Source organism: Marmota marmota, unplaced genomic scaffold (genome assembly GCF_001458135.2).
Source record: "Marmota marmota marmota unplaced genomic scaffold, marMar, whole genome shotgun sequence".
NCBI lineage: Eukaryota > Metazoa > Chordata > Mammalia > Rodentia > Sciuridae > Marmota > Marmota marmota.
In genome coordinates this window covers 43,068,511-43,091,011 of record NW_025999968.1, presented here as the reverse complement: position 1 = coordinate 43,091,011, position 22,501 = coordinate 43,068,511, and the positions used below count along the sequence as shown (strand labels likewise).

General features: G+C 30.7%; 1 protein-coding gene across 3 annotated transcripts in view; it reads right to left on the bottom strand.

The window, feature by feature from the left end:
* Positions 1-22,501, bottom strand: part of Ncam2 (neural cell adhesion molecule 2) — a 479,693-nt gene that overhangs the window by 145,429 nt on the left and 311,763 nt on the right. For all 3 annotated transcript variants that reach the window (XM_048803529.1, XM_015478659.2, XM_048803530.1), the window contains one exon: positions 4,092-4,242. In XM_048803529.1, the coding sequence (XP_048659486.1) occupies positions 4,092-4,242 (151 nt within the window). The remainder of the gene's footprint in view (positions 1-4,091; positions 4,243-22,501) is intronic.

Sequence of the window (22,501 nt, the reverse complement as noted above, 5' to 3'; positions counted from 1 at the left end):
AAAAAAGCCAAAGAAAATTGAAAGTGGGCATGACTGCACATGTCTGTAATCCTAGCTGCTTGGGAGGCTGAGACAGGAGAATTTCTCAAGCTCAAGGCCAGTTGAACAGTTAAGCAAGACCCTGTCTCAAAACAAACAAATAAACAAACAAAAACCCCCAAAGAAACAACAAAACAAGACAAAACAACAATACTGCAAAACCCAAAAGGCTGCAGAGATAGTATTTCCACTAGGTATAAAATAAATAAATAAATAAAAAGAATAGAAAAAAAAATGTTTAAAATATTCATTTTCATAAAGCAGAAAGTATATGCCCACATGATTCTCAAAAATATTCACAAAGATATTTTGCATAATATCCAAATCTGAAAACAAAAAAATGGCCACCAACATACCAGAAAACTTCTATGATCTGTGTATAATAGAATAAAAGAAAGAAACATAATAAATTATTGATATACAGATATATGTGTCAATGAATATTAAATGAAAGAGCTCAGCAAAGATAGATAATGAAATGGGAGAAAATATTATAAAATAATACGCTTGCCAAAGAATTAATATTCAAAACACACAAGGAACTGAATTCAATAGCAAGAAAAGGCATTATGTAATTTTAAAATGGTCAAAGGACTTGAACATAACTTTCTCAAAAGAAGATACTTAACTGGACAATACATGAAAAAATACACAGCTTCACTAATTAGAAAAATGCAAGCTAAATCCATATTAAGGTATCATCTCATACCTGTTAGAATAGTTTATATTAAGGAGATGACAGATAAGTATTGAAGAGGATGCAGAGAAAAGGAAACAAGCTTTTATAGTATGCTGTAAGTTGAAAAGTAAATTAGTGTTGCCTCTATGGAAAACTGCATGGAGGTTCCTCAAAGGAAAACAACAACAACAACAACAACAACAACAACAAACACCATATGATCCAGTAATCCTTGTGGGTGCATTACTAAGTGGAAATAAAATTAGCACCCTCTAGAGAATCTGTACACCCATGTTCACTGTAGCATTATTCACAATAGTCAAGATATGCAATAAATATTAATGCCCATCCAGGATACAAGCATAAAGAAAATGTGGTATGTACACCCAATGACATACTTTTCAATTGTAACATGGATGAATCTGGAGGGCATTACAGTAAGTGAAACAAGTCAGGCACAGAGAGAAAAATATTGTATGAGCTCACTTATTCATGGGATTTAATAAACTTTATAGAGTTCAATGATAGTTACCAAAGCCTGGAGGGGTGAAAAGGAAGGAGAAGGGAAGCTGCTGAACACAGGATGCAGTTTCAAATAGTTAGGAGATATAGGTTTGGAAGTCTATTGCATAGCCAGATGACTATCATCAATAATAATGTATTGCATATTTAAAATAACTAAGAGGGCAAATTTTAAATGTCTCACCATAAAATCAATTGGTAATATATATTAATATACAAATATGTTAGTCATTTTAATTTAATTGTTGAATACTGTATAAATACATCAAAACATCATATTATATCCCATAAATATATATAATTATAATTTGCCAATCAAAAATAATATAAATAATACAGTTTTCAAAACCACCTTATTTATATACCATGAATACAGAAAAATGTTTGCAATATGCCCCTAATGAATGTAAAAGAAACATTTTAAAATATGAAATAAAAATAATTGTACATGATTATTTGCATATGCATTATAAAATATACAAAGAAACTATATAATTTTATTTTGAACTTTAGGATAAACACTTATCTCAAAATACTTAAGCTGAAAATAATTAATATTTAAGCCTATAAAGGAGAGATGAATTTGTGATCAAAAGAAAATTGTGCTTTGTTAGAAATCAGTCCTTGAAAAATAGATATCCTAAAATATATATAGATAAACTAGATATCTTAAGTATTTTTATATTAAATTATTCATTTTACTAAAAGATTGCAATAGCAAAGAATTCACATTATAATATAACATCACTTTTATCATTATTTTCTACATAGTTAAAATCGGTGACAACTAAAAATATCATATCATTATATAATAGAATTTCACATTATCTTCAAGTTTTTCTCTACCTATCCCTTTCAAATATGAATATGTGTTAAGTTTGATTTAATCTTGTTAGTCCTGGTGTTCCAATAAAGGAGGAGCTGTTTTATTCTTCTGTGTGTCTGCTTTCACTCATCACAGAACCTGAATCATAGGTAGATACAATTGGCTTTGAATTTTTTTTTCATGAGGTCTTAGAATAGAGAAATTACATATCATAGTTTAGGTTTTTATTTATGTCATACAGACACCTATGCAGTCATTCATGGATGAAAATGCAGAAGTCCTAAGGTATCTTTTATGGATGTGGCTATGCTTGAGGAAAAGCACTTTTTGATGGTTTGAGTATAAAGATGCCACAAAAATAAACCTTTTATTCCATAAAGAAAGAATCTGAGATCCCAAGAATGCAAGTTATACTGCTGAATAGCACCAACCTTAGAACGAGCATATTAGTTAATCTTAACAGTCTACTGTCATGAGCCATTCTGCCTTACCCTGTCTTGGAAATATCAACTATGTACATTTTTCAAAAGCTCCCCTTTTGTAAGTACTTGCAACAGGGATTTAATAATAGTCTTACAATATGTTAAATAACTTTTAATTTATTTTTAAAAGACAAAATAAGTCCTAAATATTGTTTTCTTAGTGAGAGTTAGTTGCCTAGCCCTTGTTTGAATAGTTGGAAGAAGCCAGTAGTATTCAAAGGGCTTGTCTTAAAAATTGTTGGGCACCTTCAAATGTTAATCATATATTAAAACCTTAGGTTTATGTTTATTTATATAAATATTAAAGAAAAATTGTAAAGAAAATTTTGTTCTAAATAAACATATTTCTAATTACAAAATATAAACAGGTGGAAGTTTGAGGAATATTTTCATTTTTCCCATTGCTGACCTGAGGAAGGAATGTACAATAATGATGATGAAAAAATATCTGCACATAATATGAAGGGAGAAAAAGCATGTGAAGTAATTTAATATTATCACTTCCTCCTTTGTACATTCTCCACAATATCAGGGCTATTTGTTTATCTGCTTGGTTTTTAAGACATGTGATGACAATAAAATGACTTTCTTGGAAGTCACCTAATATTAGCAACGTGAATAAATATATAAAATAACATACTTAACTTATGTCAATTCTTGAAAAAGTGTTTTCTTTCTAAAGGGATTCTCAATAGAAAATGTGTCTTTTTTTCACAGTTACTGTTGCTTTCTATCAATATTAATATACCAGAAATATGCCCATAGAAATGTTTTGTCAACAAGAGTTATCTCAAACATTTCTACTAACACAGCTATGTTCCTTCAAGCATCAGAGAGTTTCTAACACTGATGGTTCATAAATATTTATTGAGAATGATGCTAAATTTCTTCCTTTTTAAATAACATATATAGCATCTTTAAAATTCTATTCAATGACTTAAAGTGAACTGTGAAAGCCCAGCTTGCATTAGCCTTCTTGCTTCCCAATCTCATAGTCATGAACACCTTTTTTTTTTCAAATTTACTTTAAAAACTGGCCTAGTAATAGTCCTATTTTCAAAACAGACAACAAACACAATTTGGATAAAATAGAAGTACTGATATATTTCACTGTATTTATGATAGTGTTTCATATCTTAAGAAGATGCAAAATAATTTAACAAAAGAATAAGAAATGAAAAGAGTCTTTGTATATGTGAGGCACAGAATCATGATATATTTTTAAAAGCACACGTAAAAGTCTAAGGAGTCATTGAACATTATTGATAAGTGATATGATTTAGCTAACGCTCAGTTTGGGGTTAAATGTTATAAAAAAGAAAGTCATCATTCCAGGATGGGCCATTAAATATGCAGCACTATGAAATGTCCCATTACCTCCACTAGATGTCTCTAATAACTGACTGAATGGCTACATTCCTTCTAAATGCTATTCATTAAACACTGAAACAGGAATTGCACATGTATTTTGATTTTCTTATAAAAATATTTTTCAAGGTAGATGAAGTTGCTTAAATAAACATACAAATTGAAAGTAACTTACATTCAATATCAAGGTACATGCTCTTTTGATGTCCTCCAATTCTACTTGCTGCTTCACAGTCGTACCTCCCTGAATCTGACAGCTTTACATCTTTAATATGCAGTGATGAGCTTCCATGTTGCCCTTTGACTTCAATGCGGCCGTCTGGGCTCTGTTTACATTGATTCAGGAAAAAGAAAGATTTTATGCTTGTTTTTCTAAAAAAATGATCATACTCATGATGCTTATTAAATATGCATATAAATGAAAATAACCTCACATCGGCATTTTAAAAAATTTCAAAAGTACTGTTTCTGCATTTTTTACTTATTGTTCTTTAGCTTATCCACTTCACTTGCTGCCTTTCTTACAGGGACACTGACATGTAGTAACCATTTGGATATCTATTTTATCAATCACTCATATTTAGTATGTTTTTGCTTTTTTAAAAGTTTTCATGTTCTTCTTGGAAGGATTTTGTTGGTTTCCAATTATATTCACTGCGAATACAAATGCTGTCTAAAAACTACCAATGAAAATCGTATTTCTGCTATATTTTGGTTAGGTATTTTGTCTTATTCATTTTTGAATGAGTAAAATAGCATCACACATAAGCAAAATTTACACCATATTCATCACAGATAAATTATTAAACACACAGTAATCACTACTTAAGTTGTTCTTAGGAAGTCACTAGAAACAATATGGAAATGATTAATCATTTATTTCAGGGATATTGATTCAAATCAAGGAATTGCTTACAATTGAATATTGTACAGATTATATTTCCAATGGGAATTCTTGTTGCAATTTAACTAGCATACTACATAAAATATTTTTTTCAATCACATAAATACCTTCATAACACTCACACATAAACAAAGCTAGTATATTGATTGAATTTTACTTCAAATAGAAAATATAGCAAACTTTTAACAATTTATAATTCATTAGAAAAAATAATTTACTGTTTTTAATAGATTATTTTCAGTATTTGAGGTTTCAGTTCCTCAATGAATTATTATATACTATACATGTATGTTAAAAATGTCTATCTTACAAAAACGATCAATTTTATATGTGACCAAAATTCACATAAATTTTAGTACACGTGTGAACATTGATTCATAAAAACTTTGTTTATGATTATCATCAAATTATTTTTTATTCATACCAAAGACTATTTCAAAGATGTTTCTTAATCATAATATTGATTTAAAGGCACAGTAGAATTACTTTCTTGTCATAACTTTATTTATTAATGTAGTTATTAGATAATCTTAAATCTAATTTAAATTGACAATTTAATAATTAAATTATCCACTCACTCATATTTTGTTTACTATCAGAAAGGTGGTGTTCAAAACCAAGCAACTTAGAATAGGATTGCTATGCCCAAAATACGTTCACCAAAATCTAAATATTGTTAAAATAAAAAGTAAAGTGAGATATTCTAATTTTTAAGATGTTCAGCTGCCAAATTGATTTAATTAATTGAGAGAAAAGGACAAAAAATGAAAAATTGACAGAAGTTTAAAATCAGAATGAGTAAACCCAAAAGCCAAATCACCAATTTCTTCCTAAGGTGACTAGAGGATTTTCATAATCTCATGCCCTTGAGCCAGGCTTCTCTTTTTAAGCACTGACTCTGCTGGCTCTCACAACATCCACTTGCCCAGTGTGCTCCCAGTTTCACTTCTCTGACAACCTCTTGGTCTCTGCTGCAGATTCCTCTCACCATAGAGGAACCTTGGATTCCTGCCTGGATATTATTCTCTTTTCAGTGCACACACTCCAGTTAGGCCCTCTCTTGCCTGCCCACAGCTAAACTGATGCCCTCTGATGAATCTTTCTCCTGTCAGAATCCGTCTTTCCTTGGAGATGTGGAGTCAGATATCTTAATTCCAGAGCATGACCCTTTGAGACCTACCTTAAATCACAATGTGCAGGTCTAAAATCATCATTCTCCACCACCAGCACAATCTGTTCTTTTTTTCAATGAATGATAGTAATTATTTTCCAAGACCCATGATACTATGTGCTCACTCTTGGATCAGTTTCTAAAATTTAATTTACTTATTTTCCAATTGCTAAAAAATGTGAGTCTGTCAACTTTCTCAATGTTATCCTTTTCTATTTTCAGAAACAATATTTTCTTCAACCTATCTGCTGTCCACCTCACCTGTTCACAGTCTCTGGTTGCACTCATTTGAGTATAAAGACAGGGGTCTCTGGATTTTAGAGAGAACAATTATACCTTTAGGTTGATCCTGACCCAGAAGGACTCCCATACTCTGTGAAAGCCACTGAAATGATATTGCCTATATTTCTTTGACACAAAGTCATTACAGCTGAAGACAGTATTTTTTGTGTAGCTGTGAATAATTTTAAAAAGCAACTAATCTTATTTTAATTCTCATGGCAACTTCATGAATATTTCTTCTTCCCCATCTCTATTGTTGTAAATATCATCACTGTACAAAAATCAGTATGATATTAGTAATAATATTGGTACTTCAAAGTTATTATCCATATATATGAAATTGTTAACAGAAATTCTGGAGAAATACAGTTTCTTTTTCTTAAATGAATCAAACAATGTGTGATTGACTGGGAAATTATTATTTTCAGAGTTAACATTGCATTCATAGAGAGATGCTATGTGCTTTTAACTCAAATACTTACACTGGAAGACCAAAGTCATTCCTTCACATATCTGACATTCTAAAGGACATCTCTCTCTTTGTGCTACAAAGAGACATTGCACATATCTGAAAGAAATTTCATTTATATCTTGGCTTTGATTCAATACCTAAAGAAGATTCATTTAATACATCTGATATTTGATTGAGACAGGTTAATGGACATTTTAGCTGTCTACCTAGTGTTTCCAGGTTCTACCACTGAATTAAGTAAGATGATTAGAAAGCAAATTGTCTGACTGCACATTATTATTCTTACCCTTCATAGAAATGCACACACTGAAATTTGATTTGCTGTTATATTCTTTGCCTTTCTAGAAGGTCAGTTTAAAAACTTCTTATTTGAATAGTATTTCAATATTTTATAAATTAATTAAGCTTAAAGTTTACGGTCCTTTTAAGTATTACTTAATCAAATATCTTGATTTAGTTCCATCTTAAAATTCTGTTGGCAATTTTAATTGTAGCAAAATTGTAAATATACAAAGTGCCATGTTCATAGGCTTTTTCTTGAGTGATCTTACAGACTAGATACTTATTGCCAAATTTAGAATTTAATTGTACTATAGAGCACATTTTAGGCAGCCTATATTCCTCTTTTTCTACTCTATTTCTTTGAAAATAATTGGAGTCATTTATGCCTCTGGCCTTTTTAAGAGAAATCTGGATCATGTTGCTGAGAAACCTTACAATTGCATGAATATTCTGTGTGCTTGCTCTACACAAAGCAGGCGCCCCGGACATGATGTTGAGAAAAATTGAATAGTTTTTACTTTTAGTGTCATTAAAAGTCTAACAGGGAAGAAAGACATTAGTTGTGAAATATTCTACAAATCATTTGTGAAAAGTACCACGTGGGAACATTGCTATTCCTTTCTGGGGATGACTAAAGAAAAGACGCAGTAGAGTCAGGAGTATGTTCCCTGAAAAACTGAAGTGTGATTGAATCTAAAAATGTCGAGAGGTTGATAATAAGGAGAGAATTCCAAGTAGACTCTGCCAGGAAACAAATGAAAGAACAGAGATAGGCCAGCAGACACACAGGAGGAAGTAAATGGATATGGGGTCTCATGATGTAAAACAGGTGAATAGAGACTGCATGCAGAACCCAAGACAAATGTAGACACAAAAAACTTCCATCTAATTTTGTACCTGTGAATTATATATCATGTACTTCCTTCCTAATGGCATTATATCTCTACCTATAGTCAATTAAACCCAACTTCACACACTTAAAAGAGAAAGCATAACTGCTAAATATGCAAAAAGGAAAGTAGTCTACAGTTTACCATTATTTATCCAAATTTCTCAAAATTGTGTTAGTATTTCATTGAACAATTCCTGCAGTCATCAAATAATTTTAAATGGAAAGCTTTTCTTTCCTCCTTATAAGATTCTTGTATTAGCTATTAGCATCAATTTTCTTCCTTCTGGGCTTGCTCCCAGATTCCTAATTCTCTATCTTGACTTCATGAACTGAACTTTTGTACAATTACCCTTCCTCCTAGCAGTATAAGTCAGTACAATAAAGATTAATATGTGCAATAAAAGTTCTGGTTATTTTATACCAGGTAGTAGTGCTATTTTCTTTCTCTTTCACATATAATCAAAAATTTATTCAACAAATAAGAATTTAATATAATAATTTTAATAGGTAACATGATGGATAAATGGTAACTGTTTTTCAGAATTTTAATTTTTTTCCACTTATTATTTAAATGAATCCCATAATTCTACCATGGGATTAAACTAGTAGCCTCATTTTCAGAAGAAGACATTAAGGCACAAAACATTAAATGACCTATGCAGGACGGAGAGTCTATAGCTTATAACTGATAGTAGCTACCTGCCCAGACAGTCTGAATTTTTTATCTGAAATACATTTTCTATATTCCTAACCACTTGAGGCAAAATTGTGATGTTGAACTTCATATTGTACCACAGCTAGTGGAATACAGGCACTGGACTAGATTCTGAGGGTAGAAAAATTGATAAGAAAGGCAAGCTATTGGTAAATCAAGTAAACATGCTTAGAATAGAAAATGACAAATTATAATTAATTATGATATAGATTCAGGAAGAATATCAAATATGATCTACAGAAGTGAGGAACAGTTTCTTGTACGTATTTCTAAACAGAAGGACAAGTAATAATAATAATCCAGGTAATAGTATGACTACAAATTTTCAGGACCATAGAAAAAAAACAAATGTGATTTCTTGTTCAAAATGTATTAAAATTTCAAGATGAGAACAAGTAATAATAAGCATTGGGTGCTCCTGAGTGTGGACCTGTATTCAATCATACCTGTTGTATGTGCATAAAGTAAGCCCTGGCGAGCAAATCAGGGAAAAGTAGAAAGGAAATGGGAAGTATGTAGGCCTACACTTGAGAGAAAAAAATTCAAAGAATTGAAAGGAGTTCACTCAAGCTGCCAAATTCAAAATGATAAGGAGAATGTTTAAGTTGAAGAAGTTAGATATAGAAAATAAACTATGATAAAGAATCTCAAAAGCCATGGGGAAACTAAAAACAAACAAACAAAATAACATGAAAAGAGGTACAACATCATTAGTCCTTAGGGAAATAGAGATCATAACCATTTTATACTACTTTCTTCAAACTGAAGTGACTTATGACTTTAACACAAAAACCTAATAACAAATGCTTGAGTGAATGGATGCAGAGAAGTTGGAATCTTTATACACACCATGTGGGCATGTAAAATGGTGCAGGTTTATTGAGAAAAGTCTGATAGTGTCTCAAAATGGTAAACCTTGAGTTACCAAACAAATTAGCAATTATATTCTCAAGAGAAATGAAGGTATATATCCACACAAAAACTTGTACATGAATACTCACAATAGTATTATGAATAAAACCTGACACTTAAAACAGAACCAAATGTTCGTTCACTGATTCATGGTTTTAAAATCCATATAAAGAAATATTTAGCAAAAAAAAATGTTATTAAGTGTTTGCATATACTTAGATTTAAGATTATCTAATAACTACATTAATAAATAAAGTTATGACAAGAAAGTCATATATATATACATACACATATATGCATACTTTAACATAATCAAGGATATTTTTATAATCTGCTTGCATTTCATCTCATATTATGAATTTGGTATTTTAAAACCAATATCTAAAATTAAATACCATAATAAGTAAAAAATAGAATAAAACATTCAAAGATTTTATTCTAAAACTTAGATTAGGTGCATTCCAACTGACAAATATCAAAATGTTGTTTTTCATGTGACCAGAATATTTTATATGACTGCTTGGATGTTCTGTCTATTTAATATATTAGTTGTGGCTACCCACTGCAAGAACAAATTGTTCAGAGTAACATACTGGCTGTGTTTCCTGAAAGCATACTAGGAAATTAGTACTTAGACTCTGATCCTGGAGATAACTACTATACTTAACTGTACCTCAATCTCTCTATATATAATTCACTAATAAGAGTACAAATGTCATATGATTGTTATGCAGATTAAATCAGTGAATATTCATAAAGAGTTCAGCATCTGTTGAGTCCTTTATAAACTGGTATAAAAATCTGATATCTAGACTTAAGCAATAAGTACATGGGTCTTATGTAACTGTCCATTCTATTTCATTTTCTAAAATTATTCTACATATATTCTACCCCCTAAACAAATAATAATTCTCCTATTCTCTACTTAATTAACAGTATATTATTGTTGCTGGACTTGTCTCCTAATCCCAGGATAGCATGCATATTATTTTTATTCTTTATATTCCATGGGCAAAATGTGACATATTCAGTAAAATGCAAAATCATAACCAGGGTAAAGGTACTTCTTCAGGGCAGGAAAATCACTGTTATGGTTTAGATATGATGTATCTCCTAAAAGCTCATGTGTAAGACAATTTACAGGGAAATAATTAAATTATGAGAGGTTTAACTCAATCAGTTAATTAATCCCCTAAAAGGGATTAACTTGCTGCTAACCTTAGGTAAGTAGGGTATGGTTGGAGTCAGAGATCTGTCTGCTTTCTGGTGCCATGTCTTGAACTGCTTTCCTCTGCCATATCTTTTCTGCCATGATGTTCTGCCTTACTTTGGGCCCTGAGGAATGGAGTTGGCTATCTATAGACTGAGACCTTTGAGATCACAAGCCCCTTAATGAAATTTCCCTCCTCTGATTGTTCTTGTCAGGTCTTTTGGTCACAGCAGCAAAATACTGACTAAAACAATCACTCCTAGTAAGTGATAAAGCACATCACATAATCCCATTTGTTTGCTATCATAATTACTTATTACAGTTATTAATAATGGTTGGAATACTAAATAAGTAAATTAGAAAAAGGAAAATGTGAATGTAATGTGTGTGAACACAATTTTGCCATACTTGTTGGTTTCCCTGACAAAATATTTTTAGGTTGTGTCTATCCAGGTATAATTTTAACTGAATGAGAAAGTAAATATTTGATATTGTCATTATTTAGAAAATTCAGTACATGTGAATTGGAGATATAAGTATGGTTCTGGAGTAGAAAACCAGCACTTAGAAACTCCAACTGAGTCCAGGTATCCATCTATGCAACATTTCATTGTTTACTCCAATGTTAAGAAGTATGGAAAAATAGGATAATTTTGGGCTTCCATTTTTTTAATGTATTGTTTATAATTGAGAAGAAAGTATGAAGAAGCATCAATAAGGGATAAAGAAGTCAAGAAAATACTCAACTCTCAAAATTACATCTCTTCTAAGGTGAAATTTAGTTTCATGTCACACAACAATGAAAATATTAGAAAAATATCTGAAGGAATTTAACAAATTGTATTCTGAAACTTTTTTTGTTCAGCATATTTTATAGCATGGCCAGATGTAATGTGATGATTTATGCCATACATTTGAACTCAACACAAAGACACTGATATCATTTTATTAAACCATACTGTGTTTGAAGTAATGTAAGAACTTCTAAAAACTGTATTGTTTCAAGGCCTTGAAGAAGCCATAAGTCCTATGCTTCAATATTATTTAACCCAAAATTTAGAAATTTTTACTATTTAACCCAATGATCAAAGTGTCTTATTGGAAAACAGAAAAATACAAAAATTCCTAGAATTAGAATGCAAAGCATTGGTAGTTATTGAAGCTTGGTGATATATATATGGAATTTCCTTGTACTGTTCTGTGTTGTGCTTTGTTTTCAAATTGCATTTTGCATTTTACCATGGAAATTTTCAAACAGCACATAACAGATGAAATATATTCCTGCAGCCTTTTTCCTGAATCAACAGAACATGTGCAGCATATCAGAATCCAAATTCAATTCCAGAGCTTGCTACTACAGCCCAATTACAAACCCAGAAGTTTTTGTATTGAAAAATACTGAGATTTTGTTGATATTTGTACTAACATAGTTTGAGTAATGCACAGTATTTAACTCTTGTTTCTTTTACCTACTTATAATAAAAAGTAAATGAGGCTCAGTACTAGGTATGTAGTAACTATAAGGATACTCAGTGGTACATTTAGTGACCAATGTCTAAGCAGCAGCAGTCATATAATTAAAATTATAGACAAATGTTATTTAAAAATGAAACAAAAGAAACACAATACCCACCAGAATGTTGATCAATAATGTCATATTAAGTGCTTACAAAATGCCTAATATGTAGAATATCTTAAATAAAAGTTAATAGAGTCACCACTACATTTGTCCTCTAGTCTGTTTTTATATAAGTCCCATCAATAATTCTACGGGAATTGCATCATTTGTTTTCTTAATGATCAATGTGAGGTTCAACACATTGTAAATTTTGTCTTGTTGTTGCTGATTGTTTAAATTCAGATAATAAATCACACACCTCTTAATCCACTGTGACAAGAAAGATAATATCTAAAAAAAAATTTTTAAATTGTCACTAGTTCCAAAGCCACAGTTAATGTTGGAAAGTGTAATGCATTTGCCATCTAGGGACCACATTTTGTCACAGATATCGAAATTGTTATATTGTAAAAAAAAAATCAGTATTTGTTTCATTTCGTTAAACTGATGCCACCAAATTGAAACTACATAGCAATACATGTACAGTTCCTTTCCTTATGAAAATCATATTATGCTAATTAATGTGTTTAAATATCTATATAAAATAAATTATAAAACATTTTATCTGGTAGATACAGATGCATTATGTGTTGGTAGTATTATAGCAATATATGTTCTTTTTTGAATACGAAGTTTACAATGGTCTCATGTACTATATTTTGGTGTCTTATAACTATATTCGGGGTGGGAAGCCAAGAAGCTGAAGATTATACCCATACAGCTATGCTTTTAAATCTCCTTAATTTGTCCTCTGGTATATATATTTATATATTTTAGGAAATATTTTCATAAGACATTGATGGAAACACAAAAGTTACCAACCAACCACCAATATTAGAAAATCACAATTTCATGAAATCATTTTTTGTTATACATACATTTCCATATATGTAAAGGAAAAGAGTACTTAAAAATTAAAACTATAGATAACAAATAGATGTGCTGCTTTGAGATTGTGAGTTTGGTTTCAGTTTTTTTTCTTTAAAGTAAATAACTCTTCATAAAGAATTATTAAGTTAGTTTGCAAATATTTTCTCACTTTCTGTAGATTGTCATTTCACTCACAACGTTCAACAGGAAAAGAAAAAATGACTCAGTTAAAAATAATGGGTGTTAGGACCAAGAAAAGAAGACATACAAACCGCAAACAGATTTATGAAAAAATTCTCAACATTATGAATCACCAGGGAAATGCAAGTCAAAACCAAAAGTCATCACCTCACTCTAGTAAGTATGGCTATTATCAAGTTACTAAAGATAGTAACTGCTGGGGAAGATTTCTAGAAAAGGGAACATTTGCATTTTATTAGTGGAAATGTAAATTAGTACAGCCACAATGAAAAATGGAAAACAATATGGAAGCTCTTCAAAAATTAAAACCAGAAATACCCTTTGATCCAACAACCCCAAACTGGAAACACATACAAAGTAAGAGAAATCATTATGGCGGAGAAACATCTCTATTCCCATATTTACTGCATCACTCTTAAAATTAGCCAATAAATGTAAACAATTTACAAGTTCATCAACTGATTAATGGATAAATAAAATGTATTACATACACACAAACACACAGCATTTTCACTGTGGTGAACAAAACACCTGACAAGAACAATGTAAAGGAGGAAAAGCTTATTTGGTGCTAAGGGTTTCAGAGGTCTCTGTCCATAGACCAACAACTCCACTGCTCTGGGTCAGAGGAGAGGAAGAAGATCATGGCAGAAAGATATGGCAGAAGAAAGCAGCTCAGAACATGGCACCAGGAAGCAGGGAGAGAGCTCCACTCACCACTGAAAAAATATAAACCCTAAAAGCATGCCCGCAATAACCCAGCTCTTTCAGTCACAACCTACCTGCCTACAATTAATGCCCATTTAAGCCCTATTAACAGATCAGTCCACTTATTAGATTAAGGCTCTCATAATCCACGTATTTCACCTTTAAACTTTCGTACATTGTCTCACACCTGAGCTTTTAGGGGTACCTAATATCTAAACCATAACACACACACACACACACACACAATACTATTCAGACACAAATAGAATGAAATCTGATAATTTGTTACTCATGTGTGGAACTGATGATCATTATGTTAAATGAAATAAACCAGTCAGCAAAAGAAAGGTACTGTATGATCTCCTTATATATTGAATTAAAAAAAAAGTTTATTTCATGGAGGTTGGAAATATAATGGTGGTTAATAGAGGTTGAAAAAGTAGGTTAAGATAGGATCAGGAAGAGGTTGATCAATAGGTTAAAATTATACTTAGATAGCAGATGTTCTGGTGTACTATTGACAGTTGGATGACTGCAGGTAATAATAATATACCGCATATTTCAAGAATCAGATGGAAAGATTTAAAGAATTGATAAACACTTGAAGAGATAAATTTATTTATCCTGATTTAAACATAACACAATGTATATATGCATAAAAAAGTCATATGGTATCTTATAAATATGAAATTTTTTTTTCTTTTATGTATTATTTAATAGAAACAAATTTATAATAAAGTATATTTGAAAATAAGAAAGTTAAAACAAAATATACTAACCAAACTTCTTAAAATTGTTAAAAAAATAATTAAAAGAGAAGGAACACTTCAGATAGCATATAATAGAATTTATTAAAATAACAATGTATAGGAGAAACAGGGTTGGAAACATTAATGAGGTATGATATACATATTTTTAAACAAAAGTTAGAAGATTTATTAAGATACTTCCCCTGTGTGGAATAAATAAATCTATAATATGACCCTAAACATAGGGTAAGATAGAGAATGGACTTTGTAAAATACAATAAGAGCATATAAAATATTCTATGTTACATCCCTTTCTCTAAAATAATTTTAAAACAATTATAGACCAGAGAGTTTGTGATGAATCTTTACAGGAATTTTTATCAATCACTAGGTGATAAAATGAATTATGAACATTATCATTAAAGAAAAGTCTGATGACATGGACTCTAGAGACACATTAAACTTACATAATCTAGAAAGTTATTGCTAGCTTTGCTACAAGACATACAATCATGAGAAATAGTCCTCATCAAGCTTCTAATTGTGTGTTGGTTTATACAGACATAAGAAGGATTTGAGTAATTATATTACATGGCATACTGCTGAAAATTTTGTGAGAGGATATTAAAAAGTATACTACTTGGTGGTAAAAGTATGTCATGTGCTATCACAGTGCTGTCCAAAACAGCAAGTTAGAAACATTTCCTATAATTCAGGAAGATGTGAGTAAAGACATAATGAACCCCCAACAAAATCCTGCAGTTCTAGTGTCTGTTAATCTCATGCTTTTCTCAAATTTTGTATGAGAGTTATAATTTGTCCTTAAAGGAGCTTTCAATTTATAGATAAATTATTAATTTGTAAAGCATCAGATTATATTTACTTTTTCAAATATTTATCAATGGGTATATGGATATTCTATAACTTCAATGTTATCAGAGTTCAAAAAACAAACAAATAAATAAATATTATCAGAGTTCATAACATTCCAGGGTGTGGTGAACATTGAAATTAAATGCAAATATATGTTTAAACAACTATGGCATTTCATGTACAGTTAAAAATATTTTCTCACTTTAGAAGTTAAATAACTGGACTACACATTATCCTTAACTTACTTAAGAACCTATTAATCAATCTGAAGATATTCAGAACTAATAATGCTGGTTAAAATCAGTAGCTTTTCATATTGTTTTCAGTTTCACATTTTAAAGAATCTTGGCCACTCAAAACATAATTAGAAACTATAGTAATTACATCCAAGTTTTGAGAAATTTTAATTGCACTCATGACTAAATGTGTACTCATTGTTCTGGATGAGAAAAGTATATGTGATATTCAAAAAATTACAACATGCATGGATTGATGGAGGAAGTGTTAAATTTCATTTAGTTAAAATGAATTGATTTTTATGGTAGAATGTGAGTAAGCAGAGTGCCATGCAGGGTGCCAACTAATTTTGAATCACATATGAGTATATAGAAACTTTCTAGATAGAATATATTCTGTGAGTTATATTCTTTTTAAATAGTCATTATTTAATGAGATTAGGGTGCTAAAGATTAAAGGATAAGTGAGTGGATGAGAAACTGTACAATGCTCTTCTAGACATTTAAAACTTTGAGATATTTACTTATTGTCCAAACAAAGATGTTTGGTTGGACAGAGAGGACTGAAGTTCAGTGGAGAGAAGGCCCATTACCAAAATTCGTAGCTTCCAAAATCAATTCAGTCAGGACACTAGACAGGAAGCCCAAGGAAGTGAGCACAGATAGAGATATCTAAGAATGAACTCCAAACTAGATCCTTTGGTTATTTAGAGTTTAATAAGAATGACAAAAAGTGATTTATAGGCATAAACAGTATAGTAAGAAAAAATCCAGGTGTGTGTACTCGAAACCAAATAACATGCTTCATAGAAGACATAACTGGGTCATTGCTGCTGCAGACCAGAAAAAAAGATAAGCACCAATAATTTACCATTAGGTTTAATAAAGTGAAGATCCTTGGTAAACTTGCCAGAGAGTTTCTGTGGAGTGATGAGATCAAAGTCTAATTGGAGTGCATTTAAGAAATAATTGGAAAAAAACTAAAGAGAGTAATATTCAACATTTTCAAGGGAGTTTGCTGTAAAGAGGAGTAATATCAGACTTTGGTATCTGTTTTTGGCCTCTATGTATATACACACATAAAAATACACAGGTGTACGAAGGACATGTGTATGTTTACTGAGAGAAATAAGAACATTTTTTCAATGTTGATGGGAATGAACAATGAGGTAGGTAGTACAAAAAGTATTGGGGATTAAGAGATGAATTTTTGTACTGATGATATTTATGTTATATTATAGAGGATGAAATGTAATATCTACATAAAAACACAAAGAGATCTCAATTATGGTGATATATAGGTTCAGCCACTATATGAGTACAGATGTAAAAATCTTGGTTTAGTCAAGCTTTTTACTGATTGCTTTCTAGTTAATTAGTAAAAGAGGAAGTGAGTTATTAGCTGAGCCTTTGGGGAATAGATGAAGTTTGTAAATTTAAGCATAGAGGAAATTATATGAAGTAGTTTCTAAAACTTTTGCTCAAAAATTGGATCAGGATTTGCATTTCCCTGATGGCTAATGTTACAGTTTAGATATGAAGTATCCCCCAAAACATCATGTATGAGGCAATGCAAGAATGTTCAGAGATTAAATGATTAGATTGTGAGAGGTGTAATCTAATCAGTGAGTTAATCCACTGATATAGATTGACTGGGTGGTAACTATAGGCTGGTGGGGTGTGGCTGGAAGAAGTAGGTCACTAGGATTATGCCTTTCTGGTTTAGGTTTTTCCCCTGTTAAATGGAGCTCTTTCTCTATCTGCTTCCTGTTTGCCATGTTCTCAGCAGTTTTCCTTCAGCATGACCCTCTGCCATAATGTTATACCTCACCTTTGGAGCTGTGAAGTAAGCTGACCATGGACTGAACTTCTGGAACCATGAGTCAAAATAAACTTTTCATCCTCTGTGTTGGTCTTATCAGTAATATTGGTCACAACAATACAAAGGTAACTTAAGCAGTTAATAGTGTTGAGCATTTTACACATACTTGTTAACAATTGATAGTCTCTTTTTGATATATGCCTATTCAAACCATTTGCCCATGTTTAATTATATTACTTCTTTTGTTACTAAGTTATTTTAGTTCCTTGTGTATTCTGGCTATTAACCCTGTGCTGATAAGTAGTTAGTAATATTTTCTTCCATTCTGTATGTCATCAATTTACTCTGTTGAATGTTTCCTTTGTAGAAAGTTTTTAGTTTGATATAATCCCATTCATCTATCTTTGCTTTTATTTCCTGTGTTTTGGAGAATATCTTACCACAGTTAGTATGACCATTACAAAATAAAAAAAAAAAAATAACAAATGCTTGAAAGAATGTGGAAAAAAATACTAGTGTACACTGTTGTTAGGAACGTAAAATAGTATAGCCACTTTAGACAATAGTATTAAATTTCTCAAAATATTAAAAATAGACATACATTATGATCCAAATGTTTCACTTCTGATTGTATATCCAAAGGAAGAAGAACCATAAAACCAAGGAGATATGTAACCTCCCATGTTTATTTTTATATTATTCACAATAATTATGATATGAAATCATTGTGCATTAACAAATAAATGAATAAAATATGGCATAAATTCACAATGGAATAGTCAGCTGTTAAGATGAATGAAATTCTGACATTTGTAATAAACTGGATAGAGCCAGAGGAAATAATTTTAAGTGAAATAAAGCCACACAAACACAAATACCTCATATTCTGTCTCACATATGGAAACTGAAGAATCTTGCCTTAAATGTGCCATAGTTTCTACTACAGGATGAAGAGGGTGGAGGAGAGGAAGAGGGATGAAGCAGGTTAGATAACAGGTACAAACCCGAATTACACAGAAAGAATAAGTGGGGGTGTTCAACTTTATTTATGAAAATTTACTATATAGTTTATGAACATCTACAAGAGAGGAGCTCAAATGCTTCAAACATAAGTAAATGATTATAAAAGAGAATTGCTAATTATCTTGATTTGATCAGTGCTTACCATAAACATGTGTTGAAGTATCACACTGTATTCCATTAATAAATTAAATTAATATATGCTAGTAAAAGAATAAAATTTAATTAAAAAAAGAAAAGGAAAGAAACCAGGAAAGAGTAGGATGACAGGCAGCACAAATAACAGTAAGTTACTGGTCACAATGTTAAAGAGACCATTAAGAATGATGCTGGGTTTTTCTCCTGGTAAATTCAGCTGTGCTACTTTACATGAAAAATGATCAGGAAGCTAAATTTAACCATAACTTGGAAAACAAGAAAATATTGAGGCGTGTATATGAGGTAGTTACTATTACAAGAGACAATGATCCAAGAATTAAAAGAAATGAGCAAGGTGGATGATAGGGTCAGGGAAAAATAGTAGTATCCATAAATATTAGATTTATATTGTTTCTGTCGTTTGATAGGCTATAAAATATGTATGCTTATATATAAATGTACATGAAATATTCATACGAAAACATCTGACACTCAAGAATGAAAAACCTAGAAAGTATGATAACAATATCTTTAGATCACAAAAATGAAGCAATGATGATCTCATAGTGTTGGTCACAATAATATAACATTATAACCACAAATATTTTCCTGGGAGAGTTGATTTTTCCTAAATAAGGATGAGCTACAAAATAAAAGGCTAAATATTGATAACTGAAGATCTTGCTTAATATATCTTATTTAAGTTTCCTGTATGATAAGGCAAGTCAAGAGCAATGAATGTATGATAATTACTATTTAGGGTAATTATCACTGCAATAATTTCAATTTTATTCCTTAATTGTCATGTTAATTCCATGCATATATTTTTGTTGCATGCGTAAACTTGACAATGGAGTTCATCAAATATATTGTTTTGCTGCAATAATTTTTTAAAATACTTACTCAAATATTTTCATAGGTATTATGTATTTACTTATATGGCATATTATTCAAACTTATTTTTGTACCCAAATGTCTACATTGCTATACATGCATTATTTTAAAATTTATTTCACTTTATTGCTTAAGTTTAGCTGACATTACTCACTAAAATAACACATATCTAATACAAAGTTACTTTTACTGAAAAATTCCTAATTTTGCTCATTCTGTTAATATTAATTTTAGCTGGAATATTTCATATTTTCTTAAATAGTAGGAGTAGATTACTTCATAAGCAGAATACCAACACAATTCTGTATGTAGGACTATATTAAAAAAGAAAATAATATATTTTCTGTTGTGAATCCATATTAAAATCGCTTTCCTTATATCAATAACATTTTCCCCAAAGCAATTATTGTATAATTCTAAAACACTATCATACTATCTTAAAAGCTAGATCACAGTTTTTTAAAAATGAAAATTCTTACAACAGATTTCAAAATAATGCATTAGTAAATGATGTTTTCAGAAAAGAACAATGCCATTTTCATTTTTAAAATATTTCATCAAATTCTGTCAAAAATAGGACGTGTTTAACGTATGACTAGACTTCTTTGATAATCTTTATTCAAGCTGTGGGCTGGAAAAGATTCCTGGAAGCTGTAAATGATCGAAACCCCACCTCTCAGCAAGCTCAGAAGCATCAAGGAAGATTTCCAGCACAGCTAATTATATTCTACCACCTACATCAGATGGGGAACAGAGGTATCTATTTTGCCTACTGCCCAGCAGGGACCTATATTATTGCTCTCAGAGTACTAGCATGAGAAAAAAAATGCATTAGGTAGATCTTAAAAATGTCATTCAAATAAAAATAAAATCCTTCAGAAAAGCCTATTATCTCTGGAAAGAAAAAAAATACATGTGTTAAAATCTACAGGTGCCAGGAGTTGTTGGTATGCTCTTTAGCATTCTTCTCTACAGTCAGATATTGACTCTTTTTTTTTTTCCAATTTAAAGAAGTACTAACATAATCTTACTTTTCATACTTGTTGAGTTACAGGGAAAAGCTAAGTAGAATAAGAAAACTAGAAAAAAACATGGTAAGTGATTAGAAGATCATGAACTGAAAAATTAATAAATATTTAAATTTTATGAAGTGTGGCATGGGAATAAAAATTATATCTTGTAACTTATGTTTACTGAAAAAACTGAGAGACTTACTGGACAAGTAAATATTAGAAATTGTAGAGAACTTGTAAACCATGAGCCTCAAAAATACAGCAATTTACCTCAGGGCATGGAGAAGATAAATTGATGTTGCAATTGATATGAACAAGTAATTAATTAAGTCCTATTATGTAAACTTGGAATTCCAAAGATAACATTAGTAGAAAGCCATGGGATACTTGAATTAACTTCCTTCATATAATATTATAAGTATAGCAGTGTGTGCAATATGTGTGTTTGTAATGGCAGTAATAGTAATCTTCTACACAGAGGATATCTACAGAGCATACACATAAGTATCATATCTGATTATTTTGAAAGAATAGCTCATTTTTCTCCTTAAATTGATTTAAAATTGGATTAACATATAACTGTGCATTTATGTGGTAGAGTATATTAAATGCAATACATGTGTGCAATATGTATTGCTCAAATCAGAGCAACTGATATTTACAGTTCTTTATTACTTTGTGTTTGGAGACTCTGAGTTCCTCTCTTCTATTTATTCATTGTGAACTATCATCCCCAAATGCTCTTTAATCCCTATGAAAAATTCAGCATATCAGATCTAAAGAGTAATATTCAGTCAGATCTCATGTCTCAGGGAATAAAGTTCATGTGGGTCTATGTATATACAGCTGCTCACAAGGTTGTCATGTACAGACATGGTACATCCACACATTTGAGAGAAAATATTCCACTTGTCTCTTTGAATCTTATTTCATTTAGCATGATATTCTCCAGTTCTATCCATTTCCCAGCAAATGGTATAACTTCACTCTTCTGAGTTTACGCCTGAGTAAAACTCCATTATCTATAAATACCACATTTTATTTATCTCTTCTCCTATTGATGGACACCTAGGCTGTTTCCATTACTTGGTAGTTGTGATTTACTCTGCTATACACATTGCTATGCATGCATCACTGTAGTATGCTCTTTTTAGTTCTTTTGGATAAATACCAAAGAGAGGGATAGCTGGGTCACATGCTTGCTCCCTTCTTAAACTTTTAGGACACTCCATATTACTTTTCAAAATGGTTGTACTAAGTTTCAGTCTCCCACAAAATCTATAAGAATATGTTTTCCCCTACATTCTTACCATAATTATTGTTATTTGTATTCTTGATGATTGCCATACTAACTGAAGATGAAATCTCAGTGAAGTTTTGATTTTTGTTTTCTTGATAGATGAAGTTATTGAACATTTTTTATATGTTTCTTGGCCATTTCTATTTCTTCTTTTGAGAAATGTCTGTTTAGATGATTTATTTCATTATGATTGATTGGATATTTGGGTTTTCATTTTTTTCTTTCCTTATTATTATTTTTTTTGGTGTATATATTTTTATATATCACAGATTTCAATTCCATATATATATATATATATATATA